The sequence below is a fragment of the Salmo salar genome, chromosome ssa02, assembly GCF_905237065.1.
Source record: "Salmo salar chromosome ssa02, Ssal_v3.1, whole genome shotgun sequence".
In the NCBI taxonomy this organism is placed as follows: Eukaryota; Metazoa; Chordata; class Actinopteri; order Salmoniformes; family Salmonidae; genus Salmo; species Salmo salar.
The window spans coordinates 32,851,333-32,878,993 of NC_059443.1; the positions used below are offsets into that span (position 1 = coordinate 32,851,333).

The 27,661-nt window shown below is 42.9% G+C and overlaps 2 protein-coding genes across 3 annotated transcripts in view; both read left to right on the plus strand.

Moving 5' to 3' along the window:
* The first annotated feature begins 344 nt into the window (after positions 1–344).
* Positions 345–15,988, plus strand: LOC106580380 (death-associated protein kinase 2). The gene is made up of 12 exons (XM_014161389.2): positions 345–822; positions 10,706–10,837; positions 11,117–11,338; positions 12,097–12,235; positions 12,419–12,548; positions 13,240–13,288; positions 13,407–13,433; positions 13,696–13,848; positions 13,961–14,006; positions 14,193–14,282; positions 14,514–14,600; positions 14,949–15,988. The coding sequence occupies exons 2-12, from the start codon at positions 10,776–10,778 to the stop codon at positions 15,027–15,029; spliced, it is 1,086 nt and encodes a 361-aa protein (XP_014016864.1). The 5' UTR covers positions 345–822; positions 10,706–10,775; the 3' UTR covers positions 15,030–15,988.
* A 740-nt stretch (positions 15,989–16,728) lies between these two features.
* The window catches only part of LOC106580371 (rho guanine nucleotide exchange factor 2), a 55,556-nt gene continuing 44,623 nt past the window's right edge, over positions 16,729–27,661 (plus strand). Inside the window, exons 1-5 of one of the 2 annotated variants that reach the window (XM_014161356.2) lie at positions 16,729–16,881; positions 16,984–17,088; positions 24,499–24,527; positions 24,713–24,966; positions 27,396–27,585. In XM_014161356.2, coding sequence (XP_014016831.2) covers positions 24,713–24,966; positions 27,396–27,585 — 444 coding nt within the window. In that variant the 5' untranslated portion in view covers positions 16,729–16,881; positions 16,984–17,088; positions 24,499–24,527. The remainder of the gene's footprint in view (positions 16,882–16,983; positions 17,089–24,498; positions 24,528–24,712; positions 24,967–27,395; positions 27,586–27,661) is intronic. The other variant, XM_014161366.2, reaches the window with a different exon arrangement.

Consider the following 27,661-nt stretch of genomic DNA (forward strand, 5'->3'; position numbering starts at 1 on the left):
ATATTTATGGTTGGTGTAGTGATGGAGTTGGTATAAAATGATACAAATAATGTATTTATATACATTATTGCCGATGTATTTGTACATTTTATGAAAGTATAGAAGTTATAGTTGCAAAATATCCCAATATCTGAAAATTGACAGATGAAGAAAAATCACTATTTTTGCCTGTGGCCTTAATGGGAAAAGATCATCAAAAAGTAACTGAAAGTAGCCTAATCGGATTAAGTTACTGAGTTTGTGTAATAAAAAATTACGTTAGTTTCCTGTCCAACATTGTAATCAACGGATTACATTTAGGGTTACCTACCCAACCCTGCCTTTAGGGTACTTTTTTGTGTTTTACCACACCACACGGTAGGCTACAACTCCCGTGTACTGTGCAGTAGACCTATTTGCAAATGGCACGCAACATATCCAAGAAATTGGATTGTAGTAGACTAATCAGTGGATTGATTCAGGGCCACCAAAGGCACCTTTTATAGTCCACATGAATATTGAGATTTAACTTTTTTTTTTAAGTATGCGAGGGCTTTCCATGGTGTATGTCGCGTAACTCTAGCTCCCCTGTAGGCTTGGGCAACCAAAGCGCATTGAAATAAAGGCAGCCGTCGAACCAGTCTGGCTACTACTCTCTCTCCGGCACGGAAACCGGTTGCTGTCGGGAATACGGCACAACCAAATTATTTAATTTCAAGGGAAACAAATTTACTTTAAATTCGTGCGTTCGTAAAGCCTACTACACAGGTGAAGAAGTTGAAAGTTGTGACACGCCCAACCTCGCATCAAAGCTGCGCCCGAGATTATCGTGAATTTATTTGGGTGAGTAGCTTTAACTATAACCACCGTCTACAGACCTTTTTCTCAAACGAAAGATGACCCAAAATCCGTTTATTTGAGTAGGCCTATTTTTGAGGAGCCATTTCCCTCTTGTCTGTCTGTGTTGGTTCCATTTGATGGCGATCAAGCGATGTTGGCCATTTTTTTATTTTTTTATTTAGGGATGTGTAATGTCATACAATATACAAAACCTATGGACGCCGCTTTTACAATGTCACAAATTACGCATCAACTTTTCCATTGTCACTTGTTTCAGGCTTGAATGGATGATGCAACGTTAGACTATCCTTCACACACACAAGTGGCCAAAGCATTCCCCTCCCATTCTTCATGTCAATTCTCACAATTGTTTGATATAAATAACCCACTTCTCATTCATGCACTCTGTCTCTGTTTTATGGGACATAGCTGTGGTGATACCCTATATGTGTCCTAATCTCTGGGGCTATACAGATGCCATATCTTAATTTGATCATCCTGTTGTTGCAGGAATATTCCTGGACAACAGGAAATGCTAACTTGTAGTGAATTCGATGTTTAAAAAGGCTTCTAAAAATGTGTAATTTCCACTTAATGTCAGACTTGGTTTGCCTTAATGAAAAATGTTTCAACCACAGGAGGTTGGTGGCACCTTAATTGGGGAGAATGGGCTTGTGGTAATGGCTTGAGCGGAATTAGTGGAATGGTATCAAACGCATGGATTCCGTGTGTTTGATGCCAAGCCATTATTATGAGCCGTCCTCCCCACAGCAGCCTCCTCTGGTATCAACCCATACAAAAAATGTCCATTGATTATAACTATTCACATTTCCTGTTGCTCAAGGATTATATTCCTGTTGTGTGAAACTGGCTCAAGTTAAGATACAGCATCTGTATATGTTTTTCCATTTGGACAGTTAGTCCTTGACAATGGATGTACTGGAGTAGATGTTTTACTAGTGTTACAGTAGTCTAGTAGTGGACCAGAATGGGTCATGCATATGACATGCAGTCAAATACACATGCACATACACGCACACAGTCACAAGTTCACACACAAATTAACTTTAAGGCACACCTGTTAATTGAAATGCATTCCAGGTGACTATCTCAACTGTGAAATAACACATTTGGAATCATGTAGTAACCAAAAAAGTGTTAAACAAATCAAAATATATTTTACATTTGAGATAATACAAAGTAGCCACCTGTTGCCTTGATGACAGCTTTGCACACTTGAGGCATTCTCTCAACCAGCTTCACCTGGAAGGCTTTTCAAACAGTCTTGAAGGAGTTCCCACATATGCTGAGCACTTGTTGGCTGCTTTTCCTTCACTCTGCGGTCCAACTCATCCCAAACCATCTCAATTGGGTTGAGATCGAGTGATTGTGGAGGCCAGGTCATCTGATACAGCACTCCTCCACTCTCCTTCTTGGTCAAATATCCCTTACACAGGTGTGTTGGGTAATTGTCCTGTTGAAAAACAAATAATTGTCCCACTAAGCGCAAACCAGATGGGATGGCATATCGCTGCAGAATGCTGTGGTAACCATGCTGATTAAGTGAGCCTTGCATTCTAAATAAATCAGACAGTGTCAACAGCAAAGCACCATCACACCACCTCCATGCTTCACTGTGGGAACCACACATGTGGAGATCATCCGTTCACCTATTCTGCGTCTCACAAAGACAGCGGTTGGAACCAGAAATCTCAAATTTGGACTCATCAGACCAAAGGACAGATTTCCACCGGTCTGATGTTCATTGCTTGTGTTTCTTGGTCCAAGCAAGTCTCTTCTTATTGGTGTCTTTTAGTAGTGGTTTCTTTGCAGCAATTGGACCATGAAGGCCTGACTCACACAGTCTCTTCTAAATAGTTGATGTTGAGATGTGTCTGTTACTTGAACTCTGAAGCATTTATTTGGGCTGAAATCTGAGGTGCATTTAACTCTAACTTATCCTCTGCAGCAGAAGTAACTTTCCTGTGACGGTCCTCATGAAAGCCAGTTTGATGGTTTTTGTGACTGCACTTGAAGAAACTTTCAGTTCTTGAAATGTTCCATATTGACTGACCTTCATGTCTTAAAGTAATGATGGACTGGTGTTTCTCTTTTCTTATTTGACCTGTTCTTGCCATAATATGGACTTAGCCCTATTTGGTAAAAGACCATCTTCCTTATACCACCCTTACCTTGTCACAACACAACTGATTGTCGCAAACACATTAAGAGGCGGCAGGTAGCCTAGTGGTTAGAGCGTTGAACTAGTAACCGAAATGGTTGCAAGATCAAATCCCCAAGCTGTAAAGGTAAAGGTAAAAATCTGTCGTTCTGCCCCTGAAGAAGGCAGTTAACCCACTGTTCCTAGGCCGTCATTGAAAATAAGAATTTGTTCTTAAATGACATGCCTAGTTAAAAAAAAGAAATTCCACAAATTATCTTTTAACAAGGCACACCTGTTAATTGAAATGCATTCCAAGTGCCTACCTCATGAAGCTGGTTGAGAGAATGCCAAGAGTGTGCAAAGCTGTCATCAAGGCAAAGGGTGGATACTTTGAAGAATCTCAAATATATTTTGATTTGTTTAACACTTTTTTGGGCTCCAGAGTGTGCAGCGGTCTAAGGCACTGCATCTCAGTTCTTGAGGCGTCGCTATAGACACCCTGGTTCAAATCCAAGCTGTATCACAACCGGCCGTGATTGGGAGTTCCATAGGGCGGCGCACAATTGGCCCAGCGTCGTCCGGTGTTGGCCATCATTATAAATAAGAATTTGTTCTTAACTGACTTGCCTAGTTAAAGGTTAAATTAAAAAATACAAATCCATTATTACATGATACCATATGTGTTATTTCATAGTTGTGATGTCTTCATTATTATTCTACAATTTAGAAAATAGTAAAAATAAAAAACCCTTGAATGAGTAGGTGTCTAAACTTTTGACAGGTTCTGTATACTCGTCACATGTCCTGCCATTGTCTCCCAACAAAGGCATAGATACAAACACCCTGTCATCAGACTCTTCTCTTTTCAAACTAGCACACAGACACACTGTCGTTTCACACATGCATGCATACCATATTTTTTCCAATTTGCATCAATGCATATTGTCAGACAGACATTCAGACAAACGCACCGGTGTGAGCGAACCCACACACACACACACACACACACACACACACACACACACACACACAGACAGAAAAAGAATTGTGAGCCCATAGCCACAGGGAGGTGTTTTGGGGTGCGTAGTAACAGGCAATATCTACACTGGGCTAAAGACCAGAGTTACCGCTTATAAGGAATTGGACATGGACGCATACAAGAAAGCCCAATATGACCTCAGACGAGACATCAAACAAGCAAAAGAACAATATAGTAGGAATCCTATTACATGGGCTCCAACTGTCATTTTATGTGGCAGGGCTTGCAGACGATAATGGATTACAAAGGGAAATCCAGCTATGAGTTGCCCAGGGATGCAGAACTCACAAACGAGCGAAATATCTTTTATGCTCGCTTCGTGAAAGCCTCTGTTTTTAGGATTATTGTGTGATCTCGCTCTCCATGGCCGATGTGAGCAAAACGTTTAAACGGGTTAACAATCGTTTAAACGGGTTAACAATCACAAGGCTGCCTGCCAGACAGAATACCAGGGTGCGTTCTCAAAGCATGCGCAGACCAGCTGGAAAGTGTCTTCACAGACATTTTCAATATCTCCTTGTCCCAGTCTGTAATCCCAACATGTTTCAAGCTGACCAACATTGTCTAAATGACTATCGCCCTGTAGCACTCATATCTGTAATTAGGAAGTGCTTTGAAAGGCTGGTCATGACACACATCAACAATATCATCCCAGACTTCCTAGACCCACTCCAATTCGCATACTGCCCCCTTAGATCCACAGATGATGCAATTGCACTTCACACTGCCCTCTCCCACCTGGACAAGAGGGGAAATAACTATGTGAGAATGCTGTTCCTAGACTACAGCTCAGCGTTCAACACCATAGTCCCAACCAAGCTCATCACCAAGTTAGGGACTTTGGGACTAAACCCATCCCTCTGCAAATGGACCCTGGTCTTCCTGAAGGGTTGGCCCCAGGTGGTGAGGCTAGGCAACAACACCTCCACCACGATGTCCCTCAACACGGGCCCCCCCATGGGTTTGTGCTTAGTCCCCTCCTGTACGACCTGTTCACCCACGACTGCGTGGCCACGCACGACTCAAACACCATCATCAAGTTTGCTGACGACACGACGGTGGTAGGCCTGATGACAGACGGCGATGAGTCAGCCTACAGGGAGGAGGTCAGAGACTTAGCAGTGTGGTGCCAGGACATCAATCTCTCCCTCAACTTCAGTAAGACCAAGGAGCTAATCATGGACTATAGGAGAAAGAGGGGAGAGCACGCCCCCATCCACATCGACGGGACTGTTGTGGAGCGGGTCGAGAGCTTCAAGTTCCTTGGCGTCAACATCATTAATGACTTAACATGGTCCACACCCGCACAGTCGTGAAGCCAGCACGGCAGCACCTCTTCCCCCTCCGGAGGCTGAAAAGATTTGGCGTGGGCCCTCAGATCCTCAAAGTTCTACAGCTGCACCATCGAGAATATCTTGACTGGCATCATCACCGCTTGGTATGGTAAATGACAGCAAAGCGCTACAGAGGGTGATGTGAACAGCCCAGTACATCACTGGGGCTGAGCTCCCTGCCATCCAGGACCTTTATATCAGGCAGTGTCAGAGGAAGGCCCGAATTGCCAGACTGTTCACTCTGCTACCGTACAGTCGTGGCCAAAAGTTCTGAGAATGACACAAATGTTAATTTTCAAAGTCTGCTGCCTCAGTTTGTATGATGGCAATTTGCATATACTCCAGAATGTTATGAAGAGTGATCAGATGAATTGCAATTAATTGCAAAGTCCCTCTTTGCCATGCAAATGAACTGAATCCCCAAAAAACATTTCCACTGCATTTCAGCCCTGCCACAAAAGGACCAGCTGACATTAACGATTCTCTCGTTAACACATGTGTGAGTGTTGACGAGGACAAGGCTGGAGATCACTCTGTCACGCTGATTGAATACGAATAACAGACTGGAAGCTTCAAAAGGAGGGTGGTGCTTGGAATCATTGTTCTTCCTCTGTCAACCATGGTTACCTGCAAGGAAACACGTGCCGTCATCATTGCTTTGCGCAAAAAGGGCTTCACAGGCAAGGATCTTGCTGCCAGTAAGATTGATTTACATGCAATCATTCATCGGATCATCAAGAACTTCAAGGAGAGCGGTTCAATTGTTGTGAAGAAGGCTTTAGGGCGCCCAAGTAAGTCCAGCAAGCGCCAGGACCGTCTCCTAAAGTTCATTCAGCTGCGGGAGCGGGGAACCACCAGTACAGAGCTTGCTCAGGAATGGCAGCAGGCAGGTGTGAGTGCATCTGCATGCACAGTGAGGCGAAGACTTTTGGAGGATGGCCTGCTGCCAAGAAGGGCAGCAAAAAAAGCCACTTCTCTCCAGGAAAAACATCAGGGACAGACTGATATTCTGCAAAAGGTACAGGGATTAGACTGCTGAGGACTGGGGTAAAGTAATTTTCTCTGATGAATCCCCTTTCCGATTGTTTGGGGCATCCGGAAAAAGCTTGCCCGGAGAAGACAAGGTGAGCGCTACCATCAGTCCTGTGTCATGCCAACAGTAAAGCATCCTGAGACCATTCATGTGTGGGGTTGCTTCTCAGCCAAGGGAGTGGACTCACTCACAATTTTGCCTAAGAACACAGCCATGAATAAAGAATGGTACCTACACATCCTCCGAGAGCTACTTCTCCCAACCATCCAGGAACAGTTTGGTGACGAACAATGCCTTTTCCAGCATGATGGAGCACCTTGCCATAAGGCAAAAGTGATAACTAAGTGGCTCGGGGAACAAAACATCTATATTTTGGGTCCATGGCCAGGTAACTCCCCAGACCTTAATCCCTTTGAGAACTTGTGGTCAATCCTCAAGAGGCGGGTGGACAAACAAAAATCCACAAATTCTGACAAACTCCAAGCATTGATTATGCAAGAATGGGTTGCCATCAGTCAAGATGTGGCCCAGAAGTTAATTGACAGCATGCCAGGGCAGATTGCAGAGGTCTTGAAAAATAAAGGTCAACACTGCAAATATTGTCTCTTTGCATCAACTTCATGTAATTGTAAATAAAAGCCTTTGACACTTATGAAATTCTTGTAATTATACTTCAGTATTGCATAGTAACATCTGACAAAAATATCTAAAGACACTGAGGCAGCAGACTTTGTGAAAATTAATATTTGTGTCATTCTCAAAACTTTTGGCCACGACTGTACATTGATCTGGTACTCCCTGTATATAGCTCCACGTTGATCTGGTACTCCCTGTGTATATAGCTCCACGTTGATCTGGTACTCCCTGTGTATATAGCTCCACAGGGATCTGGTACTCCCTGTGTATATAGCTCCACAGGGATCTGGTACTCCCTGTGTATATAGCTCCACAGGGATCTGGTACTCCCTGTGTATATAGCTCCACAGGGATCTGGTACTCCCTGTGTATATAGCTCCACAGGGATCTGGTATTCCCTGTGTATATAGCTCCACAGGGATCTGGTACTCCCTGTGTATATAGCTCCACAGGGATCTGGTACTCCCTGTGTATATAGCTCCACAGGGATCTGGTACTCCCCTGTGTATATAGCTCCACAGGGATCTGGTACTCCCCTGTGTATATAGCTCCACAGTGGATCTGGTACTCCCCTGTGTATATAGCTCCACAGGTTGATCTGGTACTCCCTGTGTATATAGCTCCACAGGGATCTGGTACTCCCTGTGTATATAGCTCCACAGGGATCTGGTACTCCCTGTGTATATAGCTCCACAGGGATCTGGTATTCCCCTGTGGATATAGCTCCACAGGGATCTGGTACTCCCTGTGGATATAGCTCCACAGGGATCTGGTACTCCCTGTGTATATAGCTCCACAGGGATCTGGTACTCCCCTGTGTATATAGCTCCACAGGGATCTGGTACTCCCCTGTGTATATAGCTCCACAGGGATCTGGTACTCCCCTGTGTATATAGCTCCACAGGGATCTGGTACTCCCTGTGTATATAGCTCCACAGGGATCTGGTACTCCCCTGTGTATATAGCTCCACAGGGATCTGGTACTCCCCTGTGTATATAGCTCCACAGGGATCTGGTACTCCCCTGTGTATATAGCTCCACAGGGATCTGGTACTCCCTGTGTATATAGCTCCACAGGGATCTGGTACTCCCCTGTGTATATAGCTCCACAGGGATCTGGTACTCCCTGTGTATATAGCTCCACAGGGATCTGGTACTCCCTGTGTATATAGCTCCACAGGGATCTGGTACTCCCTGTGTATATAGCTCCACAGGGATCTGGTACTCCCTGTGTATATAGCTCCACAGGGATCTGGTACTCCCTGTGTATATAGCTCCACAGGGATCTGGTACTCCCTGTGTATATAGCTCCACAGGGATCTGGTACTCCCTGTGTATATAGCTCCACAGGGATCTGGTACTCCCTGTGTATATAGCTCTATTTGTGTGTATTTTGTTCCTCTTGTGTTACTGTTTAGTTATTATTAATATCTTTAAACTCTGCATCGTTGGGAAGGGCTGGTAAGCAAGCATTTCACGGTAAAGTCTACACCAGTTGTTTTCAGCGCATGTGACAAATACAATTTCATATGTAGTGATAGAACTTGCCATGACGGAGTGTGAGGAGTATATTGATGTATTATCCAACTATTGATTGGAACCCGTTATCATGCCGTGCATCACTCATACACAGTAGAAACCCCCCGGGCCCTGCAGACGGGCCACATGGACACACCTCTCTGTCTTTCTCTATTTTCACAGAATGTTTCTCATCTGTGTTGTGGTTAAGCAGAACACATTGGCCCGTGGTTAGTTAGTGCGTGCGTGCTGACAGCACATTGGGGTGTTCACTGATAAATGAAGGACATTTCTGGGGATATGTAAATATTTACAGATACAGAGCATGCCTTTGTGCTCCAGCATTAGTATGGAAGGATGTGTGTTGGTGGTTGTGTGTGAAGAGTAATTATTTAGTTTTCGTTGCTAAATCAAACAAGCCATAATGGAACATTTGTTAAGCATTCATTAACGTGACGTATTAACATCTCTATTACCCATTTACCATTCATAAACAACTTCCATGCCTCATGCAAGGTGATGTCGTCACACACACACACACACACACACACACACACACACACACACACACACACACACACACACACACACACACACACACACGCAGCAGAAAATGTCTGTTCTATATAAAACATCCGGATAAGGGCGCTGTCAGTGGCTGCCTTTGTTCAAGTTATCAGTGTTAGTGCAGGACTAACCATCAAACACACACATGAAATGCAAGGAAGCAGTGTAGTTTCATTGTGTTTTTTTTCAATCGCTTTGGTGATCCTTTCACAAGTATGTGGTGAATTTTCTAATCTCTTAGTACAAAACTCCAAACTAGTAAGACTTGTAACACAGCAAATCTTATATTCCAACCCTTTTATTTTGTATTCATTTTGTTTGGAGACTTTCACCACACAAGCATTGATCCAAAATATATATTTAGGGAAAGGGTACAACTGAAATGTGTCTTCCCCTCTGAATCAGAGAGGTGCGGGGGGCTGCCATAATCGACATCCATGTCTCCGGTGCCTGGGGAACAGAGGGTTAACTGCCTTGCTCAGTGGCAGAACGACAGATTTTTACCTTGTCAACTCGGGGATTCGATCCAGCAACCTTTCAGTTATTGGCCCAATGTTCTAACCACTAGTTAACTATGAAATACCACGAGAACATTGATTTAATCACCAAAACGCATCATGATATCTTCTCAATGTAGTTGTTTTAACTAACAGTTAATCTAATAGCAACAAATGCAAGATGCAAAATTGTCCTTTGAATGTAATATGCTACAGTAATGTATATTACACTGTTTTCACATTAGGCAATACACTGGCACTACCCATAAAAATATACTGAAAATGTATTTAATTTCTATCCCATGTGTGATCAAATTGCTATAGCGTGATTTAAATGTAAAGGCACTGTTCCCGCGTTCAGGGAGACTGCATTCACAGTAAACGCTGCATATGTCACCTCATTCAGAAATTACCTTTAAATTTCAGTCGCGTTAAAGCGCTGAACATTCACAATACAAATTGGGGCCTAGATTTCGATCATGCTACAGCGCAGATCTTCAGCATTAAGTATTGCTTCGAGTCAATTGGAAATGTGCTTAGAGTTTTGAAACAACTCCCTTTTTGAGGATCTGTTTTGCACTAACCGTTGTGACATACTTGTGAACATCTCACCAAAGCGATTGGAAAAAAAACAAATGTTATACAAATCATGGGGTTTGGCTGTTTTCTTGTGTTCGTAGCTACGCGAAGTAGGAATGATAAATACGTTTGAAAAAATCCTGCCAACCCCCCCCTCCCCCCACGCCAACCTAAAACATCTGGAAAGGGAAAGGGGGATACCTAGTCAGTTGTTCAACTGAAATGTGTCTTCCGCATTTAACCCAACTCCTCTGAATCTGCCAGCGACCACGGTTGTGTGGGTCGGTGTGCGTGTGTGTGTGCCTTTTTCAATTTATGTCCATGTCTTTATAGTTTATCTACTTTGGTCTTGCTGCTATACGCTTGTCATAATTCTATCTACACACAGAGTTCTGTTTATTGTCCCGGCATTCTTCCATGGTTCCTGATGCTGTCTGTGCCTTACTTGCTTCTATCTTTCAAATACATTTTAGTTTACCTTCTGTTCTGTCATCCCTCTTTCTTCCCTCACTTCTACAGAATGCAGTAGCTCTGGAAAGCAACCAGAAGAAGAGGGAGAGGGGGGAAATAGGGGAAAAGGAGCAAGACCATGGCTCAGATTAAGCTGCAGAATGTGGAGGACTACTATGAGATTGGAGAGGTTCTTGGCAGGTGAGTGAGAAGGTTTGGAGTAGAGAATGAAACGGCGCTAGACTTGAATTTACGTTCATTTGAATGGATTTGAATTTAACTTTACGTAATATACTTATAAAGCTAGGAATACACTGCTAAGTAAATAGTACTAGAAAGGTGCAATGCCCCTCAGTTACACTCTCTCATCTCAAATTCAAACAAGCTTTTGGTTTATTAGCATCACAGGAGTAGTTCAGTGTAATATAGAGCACAATGCAAAAGTTCCCTATGATAACATCCCTCTCTGCCCCCCTCTAGTGGTCACTTTGGGCAGGTGCGTGCGGTGCTGGAGCGGGCGTCCGGGGTCCGCTGGGCGGGGAAGTTCCTGAAGCTGCGTCGGAGCGCCAGTAGCCGCCTAGGCCTGGAGAGGAAGAGTGTGGAGAGGGAGGTGGAGATACTGCAGAGCCTGCAGCATGACAACGTCATGGCCCTCAGGGACGTGTTTGAGAGTCGCGCCGAGGTGGTGCTCATCGTGGAGCTGTGAGTCAAGTGGGGACAGATGGAGGGAGGGGGAGACCTCTGCTGGCCTCTGTCTGTCTTCCCCCCTCAGCCCACAGCAGGTGGGATGGAAATAGTTGCGTGGAGCACCACTCACTCCCACCCTGTTTAATGGGAACACAATGAGAAGCACTTGGTACCGTCAGCCCATCTAATCCTCCTATCAATACTAGCACTAATCTAATAGTCCAGGCCAGACAGACAACTCACAACTATTAATATAACTGAACAACCCACAGACACACAACTGCAATCAACCTGGTGCTGTACTCCAAGAGACAAGAGTGTGCATGAATAGAAGATCTTGAAGCAAACTTTTAGGCTGATTCGCTTTTAAGTAACTTTAATAGGAATGACTAAGATGCCATTTTCATAATTTGGTCTAGTTATTATAAATCGATAGATTTAAGATCTTAATTTGAGCCAGTTTGATACAGCAGGGAAATAATCCTGCAGCAACAGGAAATGTTAATTATTATGTGGATTATAATTAATGGACATTTGTGTAGGGGTTGATACATTATTCATAAAGGAAAATCAAGTCTGTAATTTCCACTTTGAAATTTCAAACTTCAGAAGCCTTTTAAAGTCTCAAATATATTAATGGTTTTAAATGTTCTCCTGCAACAGGATGGTCAAATTAAGATCCTACATCTGTATGTGAGAAAGATATTCTACTGACAAACTTGCATCTATTTAATTCTATTTACTTTTTCCCTCCCCTCCCCTCTCTGCTCTAGTATCAGTGGTGGGGAGCTGTTTGATTTCATAGCAGAGAAGGAGAGCTTGTCTGAGGAGGAGGCCATAGAGTTCCTGAAGCAGATCCTCAAGGGAGTTGGCTTTATGCACACTAAGAATATTGCCCACTTTGACCTCAAGGTGAGACACACAAGGATAGAAATAGAGCTGATAGAAAGCAGTGTTTCCCCATACCATGAATTAGGTGGGACGGGTCCCCCCTTTCCTGACCTTGAAGCCCCTTGTCTAAATCCATTTGGGCTGTTTTTCATTCCGTCAGGATTTGGCATTGTGTGTGTGTAACGCTCTCTGTTTTCCATTTAGCCAGAGAACATCATGCTGGCTGACAAGACGATGCCACACCCCCACATCAAGATCATTGACTTTGGACTGGCCCATCGCCTCAAACAGGGGGAGGAGTACAGGAGCCTCTCTGGGACCCCACAGTACATCGGTAAGTGGAACATTCCACGTGTTTACTCTCTGTGTTTGGTGGAAATTGTGTCAGTCAGTATGTGTGAGCATTTTGTTAGTGTGTGATTATGGTGTGTGTCTTCCTGTCTGTTTTAGTTTGTATTTAGCCTGAGCCTCTAGAAAGGTGCTGAGGTTTCCATGGAGACAGTTTCCAAGGGGTAGTAGTGTGGTTGTGGACAGGATGTGACATCAGAGCACGTGGTGGGGCGCTGGGGGTAGTGAGAGATGTGTGATTAGGTGAGAAGTTTCAACAGGCCTGCAGTACGTGATGCAACCTGAGTCGCCAACACAAAGAGTGTAACGGAATGAGGAGGGTTGCATGGGTATTATTGTAGGGCCATGGATTCTACCATAACCCACTCATTCCCCAACTAGTTCCCCATTTTCATGTGTTTTACTGTAGGATTTTAGAGTATTTAAAGTATGTTAGAGAATACCATTATATTGTGCAACAGCAGTGTTAGCATCACCCAGTGGTTCCCTGACACAGTGACTGTTGTGACAAAAGGAAGTTACACTCTCCTCTATTGTATTCTCAGGTCTTTACAAAAGATGTCTCTCTTTTTTAACTATCTGTTCTTTTCCTCTCTTACACACACTGTTTTTCTGGATAAGGCTGTATTGTGTTATGTGTATCTCATTATCTCTCTCCCTTTCCGTTCTCCTCCCAGCCCCTGAGGTGATTAACTACGAACCCCTGAGCGAGGCAGCCGACATGTGGTAACCATTACTACAATGTTATTCATTAGAAAAACAAAATGTCCCAGCTGCCTTGACTGTCAGGGTAAATCGTTTTGTGCACACAGTCACTCGTATATCTCTTCTCTTTCCTCTCCAGGAGTATTGGTGTGATAACCTACATATTGTGAGTATACACAACAAATGGACAATTTGAACTTTACATATCGTAGCTACCAGTGGAGGTTGGTGGGAGGAGCTATAGGAGGACGGGCTAATTGTAATGTCTGGAATTAAATTTATGGAACAGTATCAAACATGAAACCACATTTGACTCCATTCCATTTATTACATTGCAGCCATTACAATGAGCCTGTCCTCCTATAGCTCATCCCACCAGCCTCCACTGGTAGCGACACATATTATCTAATACCCCCCCTATTCTACAGGTTGAGTGGTTTGTCCCCCTTTCAAGGAGATAATGACGAAGAGACACTAAAGAACATCGTGGGGATGATCTATGAGTTTGAAGAGATCTATTTCAACCAGACCAGCGCCATGGCCAAAGACTTTATTGAGAAACTGCTGGTCAAAGACCCAATGTAAACAAATTATCACGCATTCATTTATTAGTGTAATTGATATGGTTATTGTCTATAACGTCTGTTTACTATGCCGCAGTCTATTACTAAATGATGTGTGTCCCTCCTACAGAGAGAGAATGACAGCGAATGAATGTCTAGTACACCCTTGGATCAAGGTGAGAGAATTGTGATTTGATTGGGGTAACTTTAATACATAAACCCAACATAAGCACATTATAAGGTTTGAGTAGGAAAGCTAAAGTTGTGAGTATGATTCACACTGAAAAGCTGTGTCCTGCATGTCACTTTGGATAAAGGCTAAAGTGTCTATTAAAATATCATGTTAATTCCTTGTTTATCAGCCCCTCACGCGCAAACAGGCGGCTAACAGAAGTCGATCATCCATCAACATGAAAAGCTTCAAGAAGTTCAACGCCAAGAGGAAATGGAAGGTAAGGGCCAGTGGTGCATCTCAGTACCTCAAAGTAGCTTCCTCTACTTTTCTCCTACCCTGTATCTGCATTGGTGTGCAGTAGTCCTACAATATTGGTGAGAGGGGGACACCTGCTGGTCCGGACATTGTATTGCATCATATTTTCCTTATTTTTCTTTCAAAAGTCCTGCTTTCCTATGGACACCTTCTCTTTTCATACCCTTCTTAAACCCCCCCCACCCCTCTGTAGATGTCGTATAACATGGTGTGGGCGTGTAACCGATTATTTCGCCTGCAGTTGCAGTGTAAAAGCAGGTCGCAGGAGGACCCGGAACTGGTAAGAGAGCAGAAAGGACTGGGTCTAGACCAGGAGACGTGCTGGTTTCTGCCCTTTTCTTAAAGTCTGACTAAGACCTGTAGAACTAGCTGTGTGTACTGTCTGGGCAATCAATAACACACATTTTAATCAATCGTAATATACCTAGTCAATTATATACCATGGAAGGAACAAAAACAGGAAAACCACACCCCTAGCAGGCAGAAATGTTGCACCCATATTTCATAATATTACTATACCTTTATTTGAACTGTTATAAAGCCTTTATTATCCTCTCAATAGCAACATATTGATGAGGCTGTTGATATGCTTATGTCTGACTATGCTCTGCATTTGTCCACTTGTCAGAGGCAGTGTGAGAGCGACCAGGAGGACACGGAGACCAAGCCTGCTTCTCTCATTCGCCGTAGACTCAGCAGCAATTCCTAAATAAGACCACTGGGGTCACTAACGCGCCACACAGCCTCAGACCACCTCTGTCCATCCCACCATGGGGAAATAAAGACAAGTATTTTGTGAGTGATGCACCGGTCAACAATACTCTAAGTTACAGAATGACTGACTATGCCAGTGACAATACGAGTAACGAACACGTGATGTGCAGGTGCCTAAAGCCAGTGTTAGTCCACAGAGTTGAATCTTAATGTCTCAGACATGATTCCTGATAAAAACCAGTGTAGTTTACCAAACCGCTTCTGTTGCACTTCACCCCCATTTCACCTAGGTGTAGCCATTTTACATTTTCTGAAATGTATTTGTCTGTGCCTTTTTAAGTTTGACACATTTATTTTCTGAAAATGCCAAAACCTTTGTTTAGGTTTGATGGTTTACGGGATAGAGTTTGTCCCACTTATAGCTAACCTCAATTGCAATTATTATGCCTTACAATATTATGTGGTTATTATTTAGCCTCTGACACCTGTTCTGATATTGTTGACTGCTGTATGTCTATCAACGGTCAAGACTTTTCCAAACTGATTTTATTTAATTTTCTTAGACATATGCATTTCATACAATTAACTAGAAAAAGTACTTGGTAACATACATTATTTGATTGTCATCATTTTGATATCATACGTTTATACAGAGCTACTGTACTATACACAGTTATAGCCATGTTTGACACTGACATGTATAATGTAATCTTAGTGTGTAGAGCCCTTAAAAGCCTTACCAAACTTTCTTAGATATACTTTATTGAACATTTCAACTATCTTTGGCTTATGTCAAATTTATAGTGGTGTTTTTTAAATGGAAAGCTATTTTATAACCTTGTGTAGGTTTTTTTTTTTTAATATATAATAATGAGAGTTTAATACTGACAACAACCATGTTTTGTGAATTGTGTGATGGTGAATAAAAATTGTTAGTCTACGATGTTAAAGCTATTACAGTATATACGTTTGTTACTTTGAAAGCCCACAATTAAAAAAAAAACAGCAGACTACTTGCACTAGGTTGAGTCATCAGTTTCTGTGGCACATGATGTTACCATATTTGAACCATGAGATCAAGATAGGTTGCAGTTCACTGACTGTATCTAGCTTGATCTCAGTGAACCTAAAGTTAACATCACCATCATTTTGAAAGTTCATTCTAAACAGACAAACGGTTTAGAAGAAGTGAAGCCTACAAACTTCAGTCTTTCAGTTCTTATTCTAAGTGTTCTAAATTGGTTCCAGGCTGTCATCCTCATATTCTTGTCAAAGGGTGGGGAATAATGCAATTTTCCTCTGGGTTTATAGAAGGGTATGGAGGTTTTGAAACTGGGGGTTGAATAGTTGGCACTTCCAAGATGAGCAGGATCCAAGGAGTCAGCAGCATTCTTGGAGAGAGGGGGCCAAGGAAATAAAGCGCTTTCACACACTGTACATTCCTGAATCTGCCCATGCCTTCTCTCCTTCCAATGTGCACCCTACAGAGCGCATGCCCGTTGCCATAGAGGACTCACCAACAGACGCACTCGGGTATGCAAGAGAGGTGAGTTTGGTATTAGGCTACCATTAAAATTGAATTAAAAGTGCATAATGTAATAAGTGTAGAGTATATTTTGTAATTCGCTCGCATGAACACCCACACATACAGGTGAGAGGAGATGCGCAAACAGCCATGTCTAGCGAAACTGAGTAACAGGATACTACACACTTACGACTAGCCAAGCATTATCGTGGGAGTGGCGACTCGTACACAGAGCGAGACAAACAAAACGTCAAACTGGTTTCCTCCTCAAGATCAAGTGGCACATGACACGTTACCTGTAGACGTTTGTGCAATGCGGATGGTCTGTATTTCTTTTTATTAATTGGATAAAGTAAAATGTTTTTTGTTATTTTTATCACAAAGACTGTGGTAAATCTATAATTAAACGGTTATTATACTGTAGTTTTTCCTGACTAAACCGTGGAAGACGTGAAAAGCATAGGACAATCATTACATCTGCGCGCTGGTTGGAAAGTTGGCTATCGCAGCAGGTGCAGCCACCAAACCGGTGAGTCATTTGCAAGTAATTTATATATATATTTTTTTTACATGACCATGAACTAAATGTCAGTTAAAAAGTCTAAAATGTAGGTTTATATTTGACCTATTTGTTAAATGTATACTGAACAAAAATATAAACCCAACATGCAACAATTTCAAAGATTTTACAGTTACAGTTCTTATACGGAAATCAGTCAATTGACAAATTCATTAGGCCCTATTCTATGGATTTCACATGACTGGGAATACAGATATGCATCTGGTGATCACAGACACCTTAAAATAAAGGTAGGGGTGTGGATCAGACAGTATCTGGTGTGACCACCATTTGCCTCATGCAGCAAGACACATCTTCACATAGACTTGATCAGGCTGTTGATTGTGGAATGTTGTCCCACTCCTCTTCAATGGCGGTACGAAGTTGCTGGATATTGGTAGGAACTGGAACACGCTGTTGGACAAGTCGATGCAGAGCATCCCAAACGTGCTCAATGGGTGACATGTCTGGTGAGTATGCAGGCCATGGAAGAACTGGGATATTTTCAGCTTCCAGGAATTGTGTACAGATTCTTGCGATATGTGGCTGTGCATTATCATGCTGAAACATGAGTAGATGGCGGCGGATGAAGGGCATGACAATGGGCCTCGATCTCGTCATGGTATCTCTGTGCATTTAAATTGCCATTGATAAAATGAAATTGTGTTCATTGTCGGTAGCTTATGCCTGCCCATACCATACCATAACCCGACCGCCGGCATGGGGCACTCTGTTCACAACGTTGACATCAGCAAACCGCTCGCCCACACGACGCCATACACGTGGTCTGCGGTTGTGGCGCCGGTTGGACGTACTGCCAAATTCTCTAAAACAATGTTGGAGGCGACTTATGGTAGACAAATGAACATTCAATTGTCTGTCAACAGCTTGGGTGGACATTCCTACAGTCAGCGTGCCATTTGCATGCTCCCTAAAAACTTGAGACATCTGTGGCATTGTGTTGTGTGATAAAACTGCACATTTTAGAGTAGCCTTTTATTGCCCCCAGCACAAGGTGCACCTGTGTAATGTTCATGCTGTTTAATCAGCATTTTGATATGTCACATCTGTCAGGTGGATTGATTATCTTGGCAGAAGAAATGCTTACTAACAGGAATGTAAACCAAATTGTGCAATTTTTTTGAGAAATAAGCTTTTTGTGGCTTGTGGAACATTTCTGGGATCTGTTATTTCAGCTCATGGAACCAACACTTTACATGTTGCATTTATATTTTTGTTCAGTGTATTTTCAATGTGTGGCCTAGTTTATTTCGTCATGGGACATTCAAGGCATCTAGCCATGTTCTCCAAGAATTTTGTAGCAGCCTACCAAGGGGACCATACTTTTCTAAAATGGGTTGGAATTATATTTATTTCATCACCATGGTTTGTTTGACACAATTGAAATATTCAAATTGCACCATTATCAGACATGACATCTATCAGTATGACGACACATCTGTATCACAGGCAGCCCACTGTATTTACCGTATAACCAGGGAAACATTGTTTTAAAAAAAATCTCAAATTGACTGAAATGTATTTTAAAGCACAAATTAACTGGGACAATGTATTTTTTATTTTTTTTCAAGTTGTGTTAACAACATTGACAGAAACATGACATGTTTCTCCCCATCCTTCCCTACGGACTTCATGACTCAAACTCATGCCTGGTTGGTCTGTAAGAAGAAGTTAGGTAGTGATTAAAGGTAGACGTTTCTCAGAGGTATATCAAGTGTGTTTGCATACTTTCAAGTTAAGTATTAGGTGGGTCACAGGAGTCATAAAAACTTCCCAATTGATGGCACTGATGGATGGGATGTTGGGGATGGGAGCTTTCTTTATGAGCCACAAATGTTTGAAGTTAAAAAAAAAGGACAGTCAAAAGAGGAACAGGGCCAACAGGAAAGCTCAAGAGATATATAGACATAAGGTCACACAAACATTTTTAGCATAGTTGTACGCATGGTCCCAATAGGTCGACGTAACCCCAGTTAATAAGCTTAACCTTTTTAATTAGGCAGATAAGTCATTGATACCATGACTTCAAAGGATGCTGGGTAGTACAACACATTGCACATGTGAAGCAACTGTGTAGGAACATTGGAGTGCATTAGAGCACCCTGAATGTAAAGCTGGATTAAGAGACACAGTTGAAGTCGGAAGTTTACATACACTTAGGTTGGAGTCATTAAAACTAGTTTTTCAACCACTCCACAAATTTCTTGTTAACAACTATAGTTTTGGCAAGTCGGTTAGGACATCTACTTTGTGCATGACACAAGTCATTTTTCCAACAATTGTTTACAGACAGATTATTTCACTTATAATTCACTGTATCACAATTCCAGTGGGTCAGAAGTTTACATACACTAAGATGACTGTGCCTTTAAACAGCTTGTAAAATTCCAGAAAAATATGTCATGGCTTTAGAAGCTTCTGATAGGCTAATTGACATCATTTGAGTCATTTGGAGGTGTACCTGTGGATGTATTTCAAGGCCTACCTTCAAACTCAGTGCCTCTTTGCTTGAAATCATGGGAAAATCAAAAGAAATCAGCTAAGACCTCAGGAAAAAAATTGTAAACCTCCAGAAGTCTGCTTCATCCTTGGTAGCTATTTCCAAACGCCTGAAGGTATCACGTTCATCTGTACAAACAATAGTACGCAAGTATAAACACCATGGGACCACACAGCCGTCATACCACTCAGAAAGGAGACACGTTCTGTCTCCTCAAGATGAATGTACTTTGGTGCGAAAAGTGCAAATCAATCCCAGAACAACAGCAAAGGACCTTGTGAAGATGCTGGAGGAAACAGGTGCAAAAGTATCTACATCCACAGTAAAACAAGTCCTATATCGACATAACCTGAAAGACCGCTCAGCAAGGAAGAAGCCACTGCTCCAAAACCGCCATAAAAAAGCCAGACTACGGTTTGCAACTGCACATGGGGACAAACATTGTACTTTTTGGAGAAATATCCTCTGGTCTGATGAAACAAAAATAGAACTGTTTGGTCATAATGACCATCGTTATGTTTGGAGGAAAAAGAGGGATGCTTGCAAGCTGAAGAACACCATCCCAACCGTCAAACACGGGGGTGGCAGCATCATGTTGTGGGGGTGCTTTACTGCAGGAGGGACTGGTGCACTTCACAAAATAGATGGCATCATGAGGTAGGAAAATTATGTGGAAATATTGAATGCAACATCTCACAACATCAGTCAGGAAGTTAAAGTTTGGTCGCAAATGTGTCTTCCAATGGATAATGACCCCAAGCATACTTCCAAAGTTATGGCAAAATGGCTTAAGGACAACAAAGTCAAGGTATTGGAGTGACCATCACAAAGCCTTGACCTCAATCCCATAGAAAATGTGTGGGCAGAACTGAAAAAGTGTGTGCGAGCAAGGAGCCCTACAAACCTGACTCAGTTACACCAGCTCTGTCAGGAGGAATGGGCCAAAATTCACCCAACTTATTGTGGGAAGCTTGTGGAAGGCTACACGAAATGCTTGACCCAAGTTAGACAATTTAAATGCGATGCTATCAAATACTAATTGAGTGTATGTAAACTTCTGACCCACTGGGAACGTGATGAAAGAAATAAAAGCTGAAGTAAATCATTCTACTATTATTCTGACATTTTACATTCGTAAAATAAAGTGGTGATCCTAACTGGCCTAAGACAGGGAATTTTTACTAGGATTAATTGTCAGGAATTGTGAAAACTGAGTTTAAATGTATTTGGCTAAGGTGTATGTAAACTTCTGACTTCAACTGTACATGTTTGAGGGCTTGAAGAGCGGATGACACATCATTCTTCAGAAAGAAACATAACATGCATGTTGTTTCACCTCCTACTGTTTACATTCCTGGACAGAGTCCTGTCTATGGTTCGAGATGAGGAATGTGAACGATGGAGGGGAGTAGAGATCTAAGAGGGGGAGGGAAGGAGAGAGATGGTGTATGGAGAGGGGAGAGACAATAGATGGTCAGTCATTCAATTCAGTCCTCATGTCTTAAAGCAGATATCCACAGACTTCCAGTCATCGTGCTAATGCTAGTTAGCAATGGCTCGTGAAACTACCTCTAACTTCCTTAATAATGGACAGAGACATAAAAATGGTATCCACAAGTTCATCTGACTCTGGGGAAGTAGATCCCAAAGTATCATTTTAAGACCTTTTGGTTTGACGAAAGAAAAACAGTTCTCAAACATTGTGGAAAAGGCAGATGAATTAAGAGGAATGTGAGAAATGAAAGAGAGCAAAAATATGAATAGGGAGAAGGCAAGGCACAGAAGTACAGTGACATTGTTACCTACCTTTAGCCCATGCAGAGGGAGGCACCTGTCTGTTAATGCACTCAATCACTTCATGGCACGTGTATATTTAATCACTCTTGTTTTCAGTCTCTCAACTCATGCTCAAGCCAAATTTCTTCAGCCTCCTGAGGTTGAAGAGGCGCTGTTGCAGCTTCTCCACCACACTGTCTGTGTTTGTGGACCATTTCAGTTTGTCCGTGATGTGTACACCGAGGAAGTTAACGTTCCACCTTCTCCACTGCTGTCCCGTCAGTGTGGATAAGGGGGTGCTCCCTCTGCTGTTTCCTGAAGTCCATGATCATCTCCTTTGTTTTATTGACATTGAGTGAGAGGTTGTTTTCCTGACACCACACTCCGAGTGTCCTCACCTCCTCCCTGTAGGCCGTCTCGTCGTTGTTGGTAGTCAAGCCTACTACTGTTGTGTCGTCTGCAAACTTGATGATTGAAGTTGCACGGCCACGCAGTCATGGGTGAACAGATAGTACAGGAGGGGGCTGAGCATGCATCCTTGTGGGGCCCCAGTGTTGAGGATCAGCAAAGATGTTGTTTCCTACCTTCACCACGTGGGGGTGGCCCATCAGGAAGTCCAGGACCCAATTGCACAGGGCGGGGTTCAGCCCCAGGGTCTCCAAACTTAATGATGAGCCTGGAGGGTACTATGGTGTTGACGCGGCTAGGGATGCCATCTGGGCCGTCAGCCTTACGAGGGTTAACATGTTTAAATGTCTTACTCAAATCGGGCACGGAGAAGGAGAGCCCACAGTCCTTGGTAGCGGGCCACGTCGGTGGCACTGTATTATCCTCAAAGCGGGCAAAGAAGGTGTTTAGTTTGTCTGGAAGCAAGACGTCGGTGTCTGTAACGTGGCTGGTTTTCCTTTTGTAGTCCGTGATTGTCTGTAGACCCTGCCACATACGTCTCGTGTCTGAGCCGTTGAATTGCGACTCCACTTTGTCTCTATACTGACATTTTGCTTGTTTGATTGCCTTGCGGAGGGAATAGCTACACTGTTTGTATTCGGCCATATTCCCAGTCACCTTTCCATGGTTAAATGCGGTGGTTCGTGCTTTCAGTTTTGCGCGAATGCTGCCATCTATCCACGGTTTCTGGTTAGGGTAGCTTTTAATAGTCACAGTAGGTATAACATCTCCTATGCACTTCCTGATAAACTCACTCACCGAATCAGCGCATATGTCGATATTATTCTCTGAGGCATGACCCAGTCCGCGTGATCAAAACAATCTTGAAGCGTGGATTCCGATTGGTCAGACTAGCGTTGAATAGTCCTTAGCACCGGTACATCCTGTTTGAGTTTCTGCCTATAGGAAGGGAGGAGCAAAATTGAGTCGTGGTCAGATTTGCCAAAAGGAGGGCGGGGGAGGGCCTTGTTATGCATCGCAGAAGTTAGAGTAGCAGTGATCCAGTGTTTTTCCAGCGCGAGTGCTACAGTCAATATGCTGATAGAGTTTAGGTAGCCTTGTTCTCAAATTTGCTTTGTTAAAATCACCAGTGCCAATAAATGCAGCCTCAGGATATATGGTTTCCAGTTTGCATAAAGTCCTGTGAAGTTCCTTGAGGGCCGTCGTGGTATCTGCTTGAGGCGGATATACTACACGGTCGGCATTTGATTGTGAGGAATTATAGGTCAGGTGAACAAAAGAACTTGACTCATTACACCATGAGTCGTTAATCATGAAACATTCACCCCCACCCTCACGTGAGTGTGTCATTGAGGGTGGTCCTCAGTGTGGGGCAGTGGTGGAAAAAGTACTCAATTGTCATACTTGACTGAAAGTAAAGATACTGTAATAGACAATGACTCAAGTAAAAGTGAAAGTCACCCAGTAAAATACTACTTGAGTAAAAGTCTAAAAGTATTGGGTTTTAAACATACTTAAGTATCAAAAGTAAATGTAATTGCTAAAATATACTGAAGTATCAACTGTAAAAGTATAAATAATTTCAAATTCCTTATATTTACCAAACGTCACAATTTTCTTTTTTTCCTTTTTTGTATTTAAGGATAGCCAGGGGCACGGTCCAAAACTCAGACATAATTTACAAACTAAACATTTGTGTTTAGTGAGTCCGTCAGATTAGAGGCAGAAGGAATGACCAGGAATGTTCTCTTGATAAGTGTGTGAATTGGACCATTTTCCTGTCCTGCTAAGCATTCAAAATGTAACGGGTACTTTTGTGTGTCTGGGAAAATGTATGGAGTAGAAAGTACATTTATTTTCTTTATGAATGTAGTGAAGTAAAAGTACAAGTTGTCAAAAATATAAATAGTAAAGTACAGATACCCCAAAAAACAGCTTAAGTAGTACTTTAAAGTACTTTACACCACTGGTGTCGGGGTGTGGTTCGGTACTGTACCATGCAGGGCTGGAGTCTGTATCAGTGTTATCTAAACCTCATTACATGAAGCATGATACACTACACATGGTTGAAGGAATTCATTAAACATACCACCTCCCTACTACTCTCTGTCTCTCGCTCTCAAAGGCATGCAGCGCACACACACACACACACACCACCCGGTAAGGATTCCATTTTTAAATGTTACATTTTTCTGTCGTCAAAAGGAGGCCTATAGATTGTGATGTCGATGACCTTGACAAGACACCTTTTAGAGGGTGCTGTGATTACATCATTCAATGGGCTCTGAGCACAGCCCTACTCTCATACATATGGCATGGATTCCATCTTGTATTTGTTTATGCTCATCTAGAATAAAGAAGAAGTTATGATTACATCATAAAACAGACCAGGAAGTAGGCAACAATTTTGACACACTGCTGTTCATTTGGTTCCCAATGCAAATCATCTTAATGAATCTTCAGGTCTTAATCCTTCTTCATCTCATTCTAGGTGTTTAAGACAGTGATGTCAATGAGAGTGTGGCATCTATGACTCAAACGTTTTCACATTGTTCTTGTAAATACAGAAGGTTGAAACAGGATGTGGCTGCATTTGTGCTATCACCTTTTCTCTCAAGTGCGCTAGTTGCGGTATCTTTTTGCTTTGACGTGACCTCATCTTGTTTCCATGACAGCATAACAAGTCCAACATCCAAACCACAGAGTGAGTTAACAATTTAGGAGCAACTTGAACTTTTGAACTCCTCCTCAAAATCTAACATGTACTAAATTGTAATTATAATCTAATAGTTGATTCTGTAGCTGCCTGAGGTGTATTTTGTAAATAATGAATTAACATCTGTCCATTCTCTCGTACCCTTCCTCTCTCTTCCTCTCCCTCTCTGCCAGATGATCGCCACACCTCCTCACTCCCCTCGTCTACCAGGCTCCCCGTCATATCTGGGAGGCCGCTGCGTCCCCTGTCCGGCCCCCCCACCCTCCTCCCCTTGCCCCTCGCCTCCCTCCTCTCCCTCCTCTGGAGGGGTGACACTACGTCGGACCCCCCCCTCCTGTCTCACACACACTCTGGACCACCTCCGCAGGCACAGCTGGCAGCCTGGAGCCTTGATGTATGGCTGCCCCCCGCAGTACCAGAAGCGCAGGTAGGGGGCACACTAACGACCAATACTTACTAGTCCAGTGGTCAACAACCCGCTTTAGGTACAAGACTACAAGTTGCCCGTAGACACAGATCTAGGATCAGCTTACCTTCCCCAAATCCTAACCTTTATCATTAGGGCGGAGAAACCCAAGACTGACATCACATCAGTGTCGAGGGTAAAGGCTGACAAGATGGTGCCGACGGAGAAGCGCGACATCTTACGAGTTCCAACCCAACTTTGCTATATAGTGACTTTTATCGTGTTTATCTTGACCTTTTTTGGTACAGAAAGTTCATACTATTATCACATGACCGCCAACCACTTCTGGACATCAGTTACTCACACACACATTCACACACACTACATTGACACTCCCACACACATTCACACACACTACATGCACACACACACACAAACGCAAACTCACACACACACACTTTTACACACAATTTGCTGCTGCTACTCTCTTTATTTGACTCTTATTGTTATCTATCCTGATAACTAGTCATTTTACCCTGCCTTCATCTACATATTTACTTCAAATAACTCGTACCTTTAAACTGCATTGTTGCTTAAGGGCTCGTAAGCAAGCATTTCACGGTAAAGTCTACACCAGTTGTATTCGGCGCATGTGACAAACAAAATTGGATTTAGATTTGATTTGAGAGTGAGATAGTGATTTGAGTTAAATGCACAGCTTGCAACTCAACCATGTTCCTGGAGGGCTGCTGGAATCTGGGAGGGAACTGTGTAGGAGTATGCTTGCTATGTTCTAATATTTGTTTTAGGGATTGGCTGATCTAAGACCAGTGCTACCAGTATATAACTTCCCACACATATAGTCAATGCTGTTGTTATGTCTGGCATTCCTGCTCTAACTGCTGGTGTTCTTATCAGTGCTGGTTTAGCTGGCCCTCTCCTACTCTCTTATTTGCTCATCTCTTCTGCTTTTAATTCACTGAGCATGTTCTTTCTCTTTTCCTGTAGCTTGTCCCTCTCTCTCTCTCTCTGTCTGTCTTTATCTATCCTTTATCTATCGTTCTTTTTTTCCACCCAATTATCCAAGTTGGCTACAATTTTTTTCATTTGAAAATAAATACATTCACTAACCCTTCCACCCCTCCTGATTGGAGTAAACGAATGAAGAACAACACTTAGGCTTCTACTTCCAGCTTCCACATACTATATACATGTTACGGACACAATCTATTTTACAATGGTTATCTTTTGATTGTTTTTACTCCTGTCCTTCCGCTACCCTCAACCCCTCCCATCTATATCTGAACACCATCCAGTTTGAATTCTATTTGCAACTGTGTTGTTTCACAAAAGTTCTGAACCTACATACACACTACCATTCAAAAGTTTGAGGTCACTTAGAAATGTCCTTGATTTTTGATTGTTTTTACTCCTGTCCTTCTGCCAGTTGTATTGCTTCTTAATTGCAAAAGGGTTTTGTAATGATCAATTAGCCTTTTAAAATGATCAACTTGGATTAGCTAACACAACGTGCCATTGGAACTGTAAGTTTCTGGGTGTAGCTGGTGCAGAGGTGTCAGGCGCAGGACAGCAGAGATGAGTAACACAATGAACTTTACTTAAAATGTCCAAATATTTCCACAAACATCGGACTGAACTTACAATAAAACAATCACTCACAAAAACCATGGGGAAAACAGAGGGTTAAATAATGAACATGTAATTGGGGAATTGAAACCAGGTGTGTAAAACAAAGACAAAACAAATGGAAAATGAAAAGTGGATCGGCGATGGCTAGAAGGCCGGTGACGTCGATCGCTGAACGTCGCCCGGACAAGGAGAGGGACCGACTTCGGCGGAAGTCGTGACAGGAACACAGGAGTGATGGTTGCTGATGATGGGCCTCTGTACGCCTATGTAGATATTCCATAAAAAAATCTGCCGTTTCCAGCTACAATAGTCACTTACAACATTAACAATGTCTACACTGTATTTCTGATCAATTTGATGTTATTTTAATGGACAAAAAATGTGCTTTTCTTTCAAAAACAAGGACATTTCGAAGTGACCCCAAACATTTGAACGGTAGTGTACATTTTACGGACACAGGCTACATACAATTTGGTTTCCATGGTCTTTTTCCTGACATCTGACATGCAAATGGGTTTTTACAATCTTTTGGAGAGAAAGCAGAAGAGGGGGAGGGAGAGAGGGGACGGAGACAAAGCAGAAGTATAAGTGCAGCCGCCAGCAAATAAAGTCAGTTCATCAACACAACGTACTCTCAAAAACAAGAAGAGAGTGAAATCACTAAGCTACAGCCTCACACACATTCACAAGCAGGATGACTGACTGCTGCTTTCTCTGCTAGACCTCTACTCCTCCACTCTCTACTCAACTACTCTACTGTGACACTACCCTCTCTCCCCCTCTCTCCCTCTCTCCCCCAGTGTGAGTCTGGAGGGTTTTGACCCAGAAGAGATGGAGCGGGTGCTCCTTGGAGCCCTGGAGGGGTCCAGCAGAGGGGGGCGGGACCCTCGCCGAGCCCCCATCACCTCCTTTGGCCAGGAGCTGGGCTCCCTGCTGTCACTCACGGAGGAGGAGGCGGGCTACCAGACCCAGGTCTTCTCCCCATTGGAGGTGAGGCTAAGTCCAGACTGCTGGGATTGAAGCATCGCATGTGTGTGTGCGCTCGCGTTTGAGTGTGTGATAAATA